General features: G+C 30.1%; 1 protein-coding gene across 1 annotated transcript in view; it reads left to right on the forward strand.

The window, feature by feature from the left end:
• The window catches only part of LOC124364917 (neural-cadherin-like), a 58,099-nt gene extending 44,005 nt beyond the window's left edge, over positions 1–14,094 (forward strand). The window contains exons 21-26 of the mRNA XM_046820724.1: positions 70–256; positions 1,948–2,137; positions 2,293–2,537; positions 6,765–6,956; positions 8,814–8,966; positions 13,561–14,094. Of these exons, the coding sequence (XP_046676680.1) occupies positions 70–256; positions 1,948–2,137; positions 2,293–2,537; positions 6,765–6,956; positions 8,814–8,966; positions 13,561–13,568 (975 nt within the window). The 3' untranslated portion in view covers positions 13,569–14,094. The remainder of the gene's footprint in view (positions 1–69; positions 257–1,947; positions 2,138–2,292; positions 2,538–6,764; positions 6,957–8,813; positions 8,967–13,560) is intronic.
• Positions 14,095–14,405: the final 311 nt, after the last annotated feature.

Here is a 14,405-nt window from a genome sequence, read left to right on the forward strand (position 1 = left end):
CTGCACAGATTTAGGAGTAAGAGTGAGTTAAAACAATACTTTTAATAAAGTATGTTAAGTATGGTGCAGGTTTTCCGAGTAGGGTCGACAGTGAGTCTAGAGCTGGATGGAGGGGAGGGCAGGAGAGGAAACAGGACCACAGACTTCAGCTCAAGGGAACAACTGACCATAGACACGGAGGAGGGCTTGTACTTGGGTGGCAAACCGGAGTACACCGAGATCGGGATAATTGCGGTCGAACACGACTACCAGGAGGGTAAGGTCCTCCCATAACATTATACATTATAAGATCAAGTATAGCTAGAAGATCGCGGTTCTAAATAGTTATTCAAAATAAAAAAGAAATCAATCGCTTAAAACAATATTTAATTAGTACTATGCAAATACCAATTACCCGCAGGTTCAACCGTAATTTCGTAGGTTTTGCACCTTCTGGTATGGCCACTTCTGGTGGAAGTAAATTATATTCAATGCAAATTTTGAGTTTGCTTTGTTGCCACGATCAATAAAATATGTCAAGTTTTTAGTTATAGCCATTGCAATGTACTTAGTTATGTTTTGTTCTATTATTGAATTTTTTTGTTTCCCGACCAAGAAAATATATACCAAAGATTACAAAAGGCTACTTCTGTCAAGAGAGAATTAATTTTATACGCGTCTTTAAATTTATTAAAACTTTTTTATTATTACATGAAATTTAGAGCTCGATTTGGTAGAATAGTTTACAAGAACAGTTCAGAGAACTTTCATATAACAAATTTGTTGGCAACTGCTGCAAAGGGAGTCAAATTCCTACCATAGTATGTTTTACGACATTTTCTAAGGTATATTAGTGCTTAACTAATCACTGAAATTTACAATATCGTAAAATATTATAGTTACTCTTCAGACAATTTATTTACTACGAGTATAAATGTAAACAAATTGAAAATAATAAACAATAATTACACAGTTCGGTTTGATTACATTCGACAGGCTCCTTTAATGAACATTACACAAATTTAGAAACCAATATAGTAACTTTTGCAAATTTAAAAACCATTGGGTGTAGCCCGGAGAATTTTCGATATAAAAACAAGCATATATTCTTACCAAGAAGCGCAAGAAGGTACATGTAAAATTTCAGTACAATAGGTTAATTAGATTACGCCTGAAAACAAAACAAACAAACAAAGGCACTTTCACGTTTAAAATATTATTAGGATGTGATATACAAAACATAGAAAATCATATTATTAAGGCACTCATATTTATGGGAAACATTAGAAAGTCAGATTTTGTCATCTCATTAATAATTATATCTCGGTAGAATAAGTTAGAATTAGTCTTCCGGCCATTCCGTTCTCATGAATGAGTAGTCCGGTTGTCTGATTGCACTTTCCTTTTAAAAGTAGGATTCATAATTTACAAACTGAGCATTTTTGATCTTGAGATGTAACGAAACAAAAATTTACACGCATCAAATATGGGATATGCATTACTTTGTATATACAGGGTGTTTTATAAGAAGTTTGCAGAATAATTTTAAAAATAATTGTAGACACTAAAACATGCAAAACGTTAATATGAATTAACATATAATATCTTACTTCGTTTCGTGCCTATATAAACATATGGTTTTATTATTTTTTTAAACATTTAAGGGAAATAACGAGCAACAAGACATGTATGCAATTAAAGACCATAATTAATAATATTTATTTTATAAAAAAAAACACTTTGGTTTGAGAGTGGTGGTATTTAAAATTGTTCAAATTACATGTTTTGAAAACTGTAAATCTTAGATAAAATTTTCAATAATTACCTTTATATAAAATATATAATAAATAGAATGTATTTGTCAATATGTATCCATACTCATAAAACGTTTTATGTTATATATAATTTTAGTAGGCATGTATTTTACTCTTTATTATTTGATTTATATTTTATTAATCTTTGATTTAGGCTGTATAGATGACGTGCGCTTAAATGACCGGCCTCTGCCTCTACCCCCTGTCACCAACAGTACGGCCTGGGCACAGGCAATCATTGGCCAGAACCTGGAGTTGGGTTGTCCGACAGACAAACTCTGCAACAACGGTTTGTGTCATGGCGCCTTCCAGTGTTCCGACCCGTGGAACACCCACCGGTGTTTGTAAGTTGCTTTAAATAAATTCATATTTTTTGGATACCTTTTATCCTCTAATCATGGATCATGAAATATTTCTCAATTAATTATTGAACTATCCTATCTGAAATATTCTTGAGTAGTTAACGAATGTTTCTGCAATGTTTATATTTCGTCAACAGTTGTGGCGAAGGCAGGATCCTGACGGCTGATGGAAAATTGTGCATTAAAAGTGACGATTGCTTCGTGAAGCCCTGTGTAAACGGTGGAGTCTGCATGGAACTGGAGTCCCGCCAACAATACCGGTGCGTTTGTCCTGAAGGATTCTGGGGAGAGCAGTGCGAGATGACGCGCGACAAGCAGACCATGAGGCTAGGTCTAGGCGCCTTCGCTACTGTGCTGGGATGCATACTTATTATACTACTAGGTAATTGTTTTCTTTATTTTACAATTACTTGTTAAATAATTTTAACACATTATTAACAAATTCGTCAGTGTCATAACGAGCAACTAAGTGTTCCAGTTGTCACACCGTCGAAACTATGCTTACAGAATTGTATTTTTAAAATAGTTAAGTCCTTATGTGTGCTGTTGTGTTCAGTAAGCGGAACTTAATCGGAAAAGTCTGATGAATCTACATAGTTCTCCGAAGAGACGATAAAATAATTCAAGAATTCAACTTTGTGAGCAATATATCGACGTGGTGTACACCACAATACGTAGATATTAGACATGACTCATGTTTAACTATTTAATGTAAATCATTTTTTTATGAGTTTGTGCGAAAAAACCTTTAATTCGTTCATTTAACTCTTAGAAAGGAAAAAGATTCATTTAATTCATTTATTTGTATAGTGTACTTACTTGTGAGAAAAAACAATACATACTATCAATCATTATTAGTCGAATAAGAAAGAAATCATTGAAAATTATCGAGGGAATAATTTAAGTTTGTGGTATGAATAAATCTTGTACTTATGTGTTAATCGTACTTTTATCTATTACGTATCACACTTTGAGTTCTATGAGTAATGCATGATAATATTTTGTGTATTCTTATGTTTAGTTTGAAATCAATTTAAATATTTATCCAGATGAGAAAAAACTTTGCTGGAAGGAAAATTAAATATGAAAAAGTGACATCAAGTTTCACGATAGAAAGATAATTATTAGTCCTTGTATCAACAGTTCAGTGATATTATTCATAAAGCCAAATAGGTAGTACAATATACCATATCAAAATCAAAATATTATTAGAAATGTGTTTCATTAAATTTTTTGAAGCGGCTATATTGTCTTGATGGTTTAAAAGAACCTAAAGACAAAGAGAACTCAAGTAATAAACCCTTAGCTATAAATAGCTGTAATAGTTTTTTAATAAAACAAAAACTACGTTTTAAAACGAGCAAATGTTAAAATAATCCTAGTGTTAGTAAATCTCTGCGTGCCCTGTATGAGCTACTTCTTAAAATAAGTTGCAAAAGCGTTCAAGGCTTACAAGAGTCTAATATATTTTCTAATTTGAGGTAAAATGATGTAAAATAAATAAAGCATAAGTTTTTACATATATTTTTTTACATTTTAATACGGTGAATATCGTAATAAATATAATTTATAATTATAATAAGATTATAAATTATAATTTAACTATAAATTATATTATAATAATGAATAAATATTTACTAAAAATATAATTTATAAAACTGACGTAATCTTAAAAACGTAACATTCAAACGTTAAACATAAACAAAAGAACAATTTAATTTCAGATTGAAAATTATAGAAATCAAGTGTTAATATATTTGTTTGATGTTCTAAGTCATTGCGGTTTTATCTGCATTAGTAAAAATGTTCTCAGAACATCTGACGAAACCACACATAAAAACAAATCCAATCACATTGTGTTTGACCATTTCGTTAGCAGACATAAACATTACGCTGCTGATACAAATAGTTTCTTACATCACGCAATAATGCCATTAAAATATCGTTTACTGTAATTTCAAAATTTGTAAAATTCCTCTATCGGATGTAGGGCATCTAAATACACCTAGTACTGTATAGAATACTGTTCTATATAATCAAACTTTATTATTATTGTCTATGTATGTTATTAAATTAATGTTTTTCTCTGCAAAGGAGCCATAGCTTAAAGAAATGGCAGTATGCACAAAAACAAATAAATCGGACATTGGGAGTACTTCTTCTACATTGTATCAACAGGAGAGGGTACTTAGCTTGGCAATTACAGCGAAAAGGTCCATCGCCGACAAATATACAGAAGTCCAAGACGAAACCAAAATAAAATAATATTTTATTTGTGTTCAGAATGTTTTCTCTTCTGCTCGGTTTTCATGAACTTTTACATTAAAACCATTTATTTCGAACTTTTTGAGTAGCCTATAGATTTTCTTAGCGGAAAGTAACATCCTGAAAAAATAGACAGAAACGTGCAAAATTTAAAAGACAACATAAACAACGTAAGTACTTAGTACAGACAGATACGCACTAAAAATGACATAGACCACATAGTTATACAAATGCTTTTGTTTATGTTCACCTAGTTAAGCATGTCCCGTAATATTAATTTAAACAAACTCTCCAATAATATAAAGTTTTTATTTTTGTGAGGCCTTTCGTACTCAATGAGAACATCTTGGAAGTCACACAACTGAATAAAAGTAATAATAACAATAGTAACATAAACAATTTTGTACTAAATAAAAACATATGTCATTAAAAATACAAAGAGATAATGTTCTATGACATAACAGTATGTTATATGTATATATAAAAACATTAAGTTGATATTTAGTTAAATCAAATAAAGTAACGGTGATTTTTAAAAATTTATTTTTTTATATATACATATAACATACTGTGCTGTCATAGAAAATTATCTCTTTGTATTTTTAATGACATATGTTTTTATTTAGTACAAAATTGTTTATGTTACTATTGTTATTATTATTTTTATTCAGTTGTACGAGTCCGAAGATGTTCTCATTGAGTACGAAAGGCCTCACAAAAATAAAAAAATTATATTATTGAAGAGTTTGTTTAAATTAATATATAATTTCCAATAAGAAAAGAGCTTCAAGAATGTATGTCCCATAATATTTTTCTACTTTTTGAAACATCATGTAAAACCAACAAAGGTTTAAAAATATTTGTAACAAGTTTCAGTTCTAATGAGCCCTTTGCCTTTGTGAGTCAAGGGACATCGCCGCTGTACTAGTTTCTCGATTAAATGTCGATTAAAGTAAATTTAATTGACGTTATTGGCAGGCTCCACTAATGTGCTTCAATTAGGCTACGGAACGTAAGTGCTTCCTACATTATCTTGACGGCCAAATCATTCCAATGCATAGTTAACCAGCTACTACCGTAATATCTCACTTAGGGCGTGGTGATCTAACTTTAATGTTTATTTAATTAGTCCGGTAAATAATAGATTTATCATTTGCATAATACAAATTTTACTCGAAGAATAGATTACTTTAGTCATTTAAATCGACTTAAGACTATATAAAGTAAGAGATATATGGGTGAAAATAATCTATGATTTGTAAAAATGAAATGTATTTAACACGAACAAACTAATACAATTGTACATTTTAAGACTGAATACCTTAATGTTTTAATAGATTCTGCAGTGGTAAATTTTGGTTTGCATTAACAATAAGTCTAACATAAGGATAACTCAACAAGGATGAAGGTTTTTCTAATTGTAAATATTACAACTTAATGTAAATTATGGTTATAAATAAATTTATAAACAACATATTTGTGTTAAATACGTTAATGTTAAATTATAAATAACATATTAGTTTTACTGTATTAAACCTTTCCCGTAAACTCTAAATCATAAGTAGCGACTATTCTTGTGAGATGTACAGGGTGATTGACTTAATCACAATCTTATTAATTGTGAAGATGGGAAACTAGCAATACATGTTAAAGTAACCACAGTTTTAAGCAACAATGACGTTAATTGTTTTAAACTCTCCATTAAAGTTTAAAAGTGATAAATGATTTTCGACACATATTAGGACCCTTTTACCTATGCAACATTGTTGTTTGTATTTATAATTTAATATTAGTTGTTAACTCAAAATAGGTCTTACTAATATAGCTCTTGGATTAAAACTGTTTTTTTCATTTTTATTATGAATATATTAATATTTTAGAATTATTTTACTATGCTCTGCTACTAATGAATAACCTTATAATTATGTGTTGATTTGTGACTAAAAGAAAATTAAAAATATATGATTAGACATCATAGGTAAAATAAACATTTTAGTGACGTATATAGTTTTTATGTAATTAAACATGTAATGAATTATTTCATGTTATGAGTTATTCATGTAATTGCAAATTTTTTTCATTTTATTAAGTAATCAAAAGAATACAAATCATTGCTTTGATACTAATTATTACACAATCAAAACCATATTACATAATCATAAAAATTTGGTCCAAAAATTATTGGTTTTCAGAAAATGACATTGAATGTTGATGTTCATTGTAACTTAATGCTCTCTGATTTTAATTATATCGCATACTATTTTGAGTAAATAATATATAAGCCTATAACTAAAGTGGTATGAAAAATATGCAATTTCTACATGTCTTACAACTTCTGTTTCAGTATTACTGCTGATGCTGGTGATATATAATAGGCGCCGAGACAGTTCCGACAAAAAGGACATGGAATGTGATGTGAGAGAGAATATTATAAAGTACAACGACGACGGTGGCGGTCTCGACGACATGACGGCGGTGACAGTAACTATGTCAGCGGTTGGAGAGCTGTCGTGCCCCACTCTAGCGGATGATACAGGTACTAACCACAACGCTGACACCTCATATCCTCTACATTCTGTAATTAAAGGGGGAAGTAAAAGTTTTCCTTGTAAAGTGTGGCTTCGACTCGACATTAGTGGAATGTAATGAAATATGTTATTTGCCCATATTATATCGTTTATGTTATGTTGCTAATAATACTCATAGCGTAGGGTATAATTGTAGATTTTATTGGCTGATCATTAGTAAGGCCTATTACTCGTCAAGCTAGAAAGATTTCATTCTGACTGTATGTGTGCCTGTCAAAGTGTCTGTGTGGCAGTCTTTGTATCAGCCTGTCTGTCCGGACCACCTACGTGTCGAAAACCAACGACATTTACTTGAAACTTAACGTAAAAATTTAATCATACAAAAGTAACTTAGTGTTTAATGGTGCATGTCATTCCGTAAGCTTACCGTTACAGAATTATTTTTATATTAATCTCATAGTAAACCATGATAGAAGCGAGGAAATTGCGAAATAAATAAAACTTTAAACAAACAAAGAAAACAGTATGAGATTTTAGCATGTGAAATTTGGATTCATAGATTACAAAGAAAAGAAGATGTGAAAGTGAACGTTAAAGCCAGAGACAGTTATATCACTCACACAGAGTCAGCACAAGCTTGCGATACACTCCCTAGCTTCCCAAAATTCTTTTATTTAAACAATGCTTTATGACCTAACCTAAAGAGAAAAATATGAATGTCATATGGCAACACATCCCGAGGAAGCTTTTGTCTGTAGAGTTAATATTATGCATAAATATTTATTTGTATGTTGACAAGTTTTGCACATTGGTGTATGTATAATCATTTATTTTGGCTGAGCGTCATTGAATCCTATGACACATTTGATGAATAAATTTCTCCTTTTTCTACCAAATGGAATGTTAAAATTTATTTGCCATATTGTTGTATATTTATTAAACAGACATCTCAAAAAAGAAATAAGCTACTTATGTAAGACTTTGCTTCTGACCTCAGAGAATCCTGCTATGCAACATGAGGTATGTCGTACTCCTACCTTGTTATAAATGATTGATTCATTTTCATAGGCCAAAAAAGACCTGGATTTACAGCTGACACCTTTCGATTGTTGACTCTAAGTAATAGGATTATTAACGAAATAAAAATTATTATATTTAATCTTTTTAATATTTTACGACTGTTGTGGGATGAAAATTCGTAAAGAAAACTATTGTTTTCTTTAAAACGGTCCCTAAAGATTGGGAATTTAATTTATGTGAAAAACTACAAGTTTGCAAAAACAATTAAGCATACTTGTTTACCAAATTAAAAACATGTGTGATGATATATAATTTACATTCGTATTTTGCTCTTTAAATTCATGATCGTGAAAATATTACTGTTGTATAAAATTATTTAGGTATTTCTATGGACTACGGTATAAAGATACAATAAGCTGTCGATAATGTTTACAATTAAAATATGTATCTGCACATTAATTAGTTGTCTACTGCACATACTGAATAGTCTCTACATTTTCAATGATACATCATAATAAATGGTAAACATAGAGGGGTTTTAGTACCAAACACATTGCCCCAATGAAGTCCGGTACTATTAACACTGTTAAACATTAATAGGTTATGGAACCGAGGTTATTGAACATATAATGTATCACTCGAACCATAAAAAGTTAAAGCTGTAAAAATATAACTTTTACGCTTTTTATACCGCCAAAAATTATGATAAATATTTTAAAATGAGGAGCTTTCTCAAATTAACAATCTGATAAATATTATAAATCATACATTGGAAAGAAATCTCAATGTTTAAAACATAAAATTTGTTATAAAAAAGATTTAGTTATCAAGATTATGTTATTAAGTTTCAGAGACGTCACTCATCGACCTGACGAAACGAAACTTGTCGGACGACAAAATGAATAATATGGCGCTATCACCAAGCCGTGACGAGGTGCACATATACACGTTCGAGGGAGGAGGCAGCAGCAGGAGTTCTCTGTCGTCACTATCTCTTGGTACCGTATATATGTTTAATTATTGCACTCCCTTTTATATCATACATTATTAGAAAGAATTTAAGTATGTATTGAATGTGTCGTTTCATTATTTATTCGTATTCGTTGTTTTATTGTGTGTACTACTTAATATAATTTAATTCACATTGATTATTCACTATTAATACTTTATCCGCATTATTAATAAATAGTTATTAATATTTTGTATGTTAAAAACAATTGTAATCTATTTTATATATTTATTTACCTTTCTAAATTATTTATTTAAACTGTAAACATTGAATTTCTGTTACAATTTAAAATAAAATAAATTAAAATGAAATATGGGATGTGTGAATTTTTCTATTAAAATAAATAGGACTTTATAGTATTACTTACTTATGCTATATAGCTTAAAATTTACTAGGGTAAATGAAATTAAGAATGGTTCTGTAAATGTTTTTGAATACAATCATTACTATTGGGAAATAAACTAATTTGCAACTAATAACAAATGAAATAGCCCTAAATTAAGTTCGATACAATCTTCTAAGACCGTTTTATGAAATTGTATTTACAGACTAAAAAAATTTTTGAAAGGTTCTTATGTATGTAATATGAATATGAACTTATATTATATATAAGAATGTATTTGTGTATTTTTCCAAATACATTTAAGACTCAACCTTAATCTTGGTTTACATAAATATTTAAATAAACATGTGAAGATAACCACAAAAGTTTTTGAAATTTAGAAGGGAAAATAAAAATAAATTTTAGTATACAATCTCATTTTTTCCTAAACTGTAAGTTTTAAATTCCTTAATATTGAATAAGTTACATGTAAACAACTATTTGCACTACTAAAGTGAAATTTTAAAGTGTTTACTGCTTTATTGACAGGTTAATATTGTTATGTACAATCTTTTATCAGGAATAGATTTTCCATATCAAGGTCTCAGTTCTCCACAACTACCCTTAATGCACCAAACCTAACCGAAAGTCATTATAGAGACGCTTTATAGCTTTTTACACAAAAAATTCAAGAATAAAATCCATATATTGCGCCCGTATACATTCAGTGTCTATTAGGAACATGTCTGACAAGCAGTACGTAGACTATGTGGTCAGTTTTCTGGTGTAGTAATATATAGATACCGGAAAAGCTTAAGAGTCAACAGGATATTTTTCGATCAGTATTAGCTACGGTTCTTACTACTATGGATGTGGATAGAGGTGATTTTAATTTCGTTTCTTGTTAAAAAATAACTGTTCAATATGTTAGATAAGTATATGGTGTGTAATATTGTATGGAAAGATAGTTACAGTTAAAAATCAAAGTTTCATCCTAGGCGAGTATTGAGTTTGCGTAAGTAAAGATTTGTGTGTGTATAATTCGATGCAATGGTGTACTATTCTCTGAGCTCCCAAACTAGAACCAATCCGTTTTTCAGGACGGAGGTTTACTCTGACCTTCTGACATTTTTAAGCTCATTCATTCACACATTTGATGGCAAATAAAGACAATATTAAGTGTTAAGTGATGGTGGTGGACGAATTGACACTATCTGTACATTGACCGGTCTGGAGCGCCCCGGTTTATGTTTCTAAGAGACTTAATATAACATATCAATATATATATATATATATATATATATATCAATATATATATATATATATATATATATATATATATATATATAAAACATATATATATATAAAACATATATATATATATATAAAACACTCTAACTTGAAATTATGTTTAGTAAATAAACAGTTTAAAATTTTTCTAACTCTCCTTAAAAGACGGTTTACAATTTTCGGAGGTAAAAGAGCAAGGCATTCAACCTTGTTTCATACATCAAGCAGGATTTTACTTAAAATAAGTGGTTCTTATATTAACTAAGTAAAAAATTTACATTAAAAATTACTTTAAGGGGAGATGTACGCCCTATACCAGCTCATGTTAATTTTCAAATATTTATGTTCCTTTTTCTCAAGAACTATGATACCTAACGAATTGAAATTTTTTTAGCACTTCTAAAAACATACTATTACACACAAGCCCCTGCCACTTTTAAAGATTTCCAATCAATATTTTTGGCTTTAGAAATTTTTTAAAGATACTCAATATTTTTTTCAATTTATTTGTTTAAAAAAAAAAATTTTTTTTTTTTTAAATTTTGACCTAGACTTATGAAAGTGGCAGGGCTTGTATGAATAGGTAACGTTATATATATGGTATAAATTTCATGAAGATTGGACAACTAGTTCCTGAAAAAAGGAACATTAATGTCAAAAAAGTAAATTTTTCGGTAATTCACAAAACACTTTTATGTATACAAAAAATATGATTGAAAAGTACCTTTTAAAAACATTCCTGCTTCATAGTCTTGTTCCTTGGCCTTATCATCATCAATTAGTTTCTTCCTCACCATTCTTGCCAGTTTCCTAGCTTGCTTTGTCTCTTCTTCACCAGCCTTTTTCGGCTTTTCCTCACTCGGTCTTCATCAATCTGACGTAGGGTATAAACACAGTTTTGGCCTAGCTTTATACCTAGATCATTAAGCACTTTTATTCTGCCTTGACTTCCTTCATTAAAAAGTAATAATACTGTCAAAAACACCAAATCTTAGTGTTTGCAGGCCTACAAAATTTAATTTAGGTATTACGCGTCCACAACACAGAATTAAAACTTTCGTTTACATTCTGTGTTTGACCATGGAGACATTTTTTTAAGCAGGTCTGGTGAAGCCAATGCTTGGAAAGTTGGTTTGATGGCATCCATCACAGCTTTATCTAATGAATTTTTATGCTCATAAGTTTCATTTTCTTTTATGCATTTCTTATATTTACACCACGAGTCATCGCAGAGATTATGTTGTGGATTCTCGTCAGTTGACAATTTGTGAAAGTATATGGCCCATATATCTTTTTTCATCTTCTCTAAAATTGTCTGTATTTCTTCTTATTGCTAGGCCATAATAATTTTGGAGGGAGTCTATAGCTGCATCAGTCAATCTTCCTTTCTTTCCACCAATTTTCAATCCATCACTCAATACTTTCCCCTTCATTTCTCTCCGTAACTTTCTAAGTCGACCCCCCATTCTTTTCTGAACGTGCCCAACACATTCCAGTTTTTCAATATGAAAATTTGGGCCATATGGTTCAGAATTTACTACTGTTTGAAACCCTTTGGAATCACCATCTCCCAGGTAATATTTTGTATCTTACTTTTCTAGTCATTTCTGAACGAGCAAACACAGCCTTAGCTCCTGCAACTTCCATAGCTCCACTTGACCCGTCAAAATTCTTATCACAAAAATGAGGTTTTGGGTTTTTTGATTGATTTGCATGTATGGCAGTATTTTGGTAAGTACTTCTGTATCTAAAATTTTACTAGAGTCAAAACTTTGAAACCGAACATACACCGTTCAAAGACGAAAAACCACGTCTTTGCCATGTACCGTCTAAACCAACACTTATGTCTCTGCTCACACTACCATCTTTCAGACTCATTCAATGCCACTGCCTCTTCTGTAGCATCAATCATTGATTGTGTTGCTACTTTCTCTACTGACCTAATAAACAAAGGATTGTAGCGTTCAAATCTCTTAGGAGGGTTAGGTAAATCAAAGGATACCGAAAAGTGGTTTTCCGGATATTGATCCTTTCCCTATTGATCTCAGACCATATACTGATCTGACGTTCACGTCATTAAAAGCCATTAGTTTTTTCTGATGACCAAAAATAATACTTATTATTACAGTTACTACATTCAACAAACAGTTTTGCAAGCTAGGCCTTCTCTTGCAGCTTCGTCTTCTTTCAAGCTCAAAGAATTTTCTACTTTACAATATTTACACACAGTAGCATGAACCAAAGCTTGACACAAAATTATTCATACTTACAATTACATTATTGTGACCAACTGTGTCTAAAGTGTTTTGGTAATATACCGGTACTTATTTTCCTTCTTGAGGCAGAAAAAGGAGTAGGACAAGGCACTTCCAAACACATCACTTTCACGTAATTCACTAACTGCAGCTGAACTATTTACATTACCCGACGATATCCGAGCATACTGATTACCCCGGAAATGTTTTTTCTTTGTTATCTTAGTTGATCGAGGCATATTTTGTTATTCTAAAACACAAATGGTATCAATTAACTGAGATCTATTTCAAATGTAAAACAAACACTAAACAAAACAAATACCAGCTGACAAAACACACTAAAGGTTACAAACAACTAACAAGCTACCCAAAGCCAACAAATATAAGAAGTAAACTAAACCAAAAGAGTAAAAAGAAAAAAGAGTAATATTAAAAAGTGCAAGTTATGTATATTAAAATGCTCAAAACAATATCCTATCGTTCAGAACGTTTTCGATACGTCTGACCACGGATCCGTGCGCCCGACTAGCATGGTTTACAATTTTTTTTTAGCATATAAATATAACCCAAATATATATGTGTTATATATCACTGAACTCAGAAAAAATCTATACTTTAAGATAAAAATATAAAAAAAATATTGATTTTTTTTTTACAATATAGGCGTACACTTAATAAACTGTATCACTATTAATATGTTAGTTATTGTGTTACAGATGAATGAAGAACTAATATTATTTTAGCAACAAAACCGAATAATTATGACCATCACTATTGATTGAACTACAATGCTACAATGAAGGGTTTGAGCGAAGATGTGATAAAATTATTATAACAATAATTAATATTAAACGCATTGTGTTCTAGTTAACAGGGTAATGGATGGATACAAACCTAACCTTTTCAGTGTTAATTTGCTCCAGTTTGTTCCATAGTTTGTAAGTTCATTTAATATTATTATTTTCAATTACTGTTAATATAAATCTTGTTAAATTATAATGTCATGTTATTGATAGTCAAATTGTTATTTATAATTGTTTGATGTTACTTCCTTTCATAAATTTTAAATATGAAATAGAATTTAAGGTTATTCTTTGTAAAGGATTTAGTGGACGTGAGAATGTTTGATTCTTTACACTGAATTTTCAAGTGTAAACTATAAAAAGATGTACATTGTATATATTGTCAGAATGAAATAACTTTTATAGTGTTTAAATAAATGTACTAAAAAATAAAGTTGTATAAAAGTAGTCATGTGTTCTTATGTACTAAACCCTCTTTATAGAAGATGAAAACTGAAATAGTATGATTTCTGTAAGTTCTGACTTAGGGAATAGGTTTAATAATTTCCTATTAAGCTTTTATGAAGCAAATAATTAAGAAATATTTGATTCTATTTCAATTAAAATATAATCAACGTAGTTTTCGAACGAGTTAGATATATTGTAATACACATGGGGAACAATACATATAATCATAAAACTTATCCTAGACATAGGAGTATATTACAAGTATGAATTGATTCAACGAACTTTTTATTTAAGTACTTTTACCTATATAT

This window comes from Homalodisca vitripennis, chromosome 6 (genome assembly GCF_021130785.1).
Source record: "Homalodisca vitripennis isolate AUS2020 chromosome 6, UT_GWSS_2.1, whole genome shotgun sequence".
Classification (NCBI taxonomy): Eukaryota; Metazoa; Arthropoda; class Insecta; order Hemiptera; family Cicadellidae; genus Homalodisca; species Homalodisca vitripennis.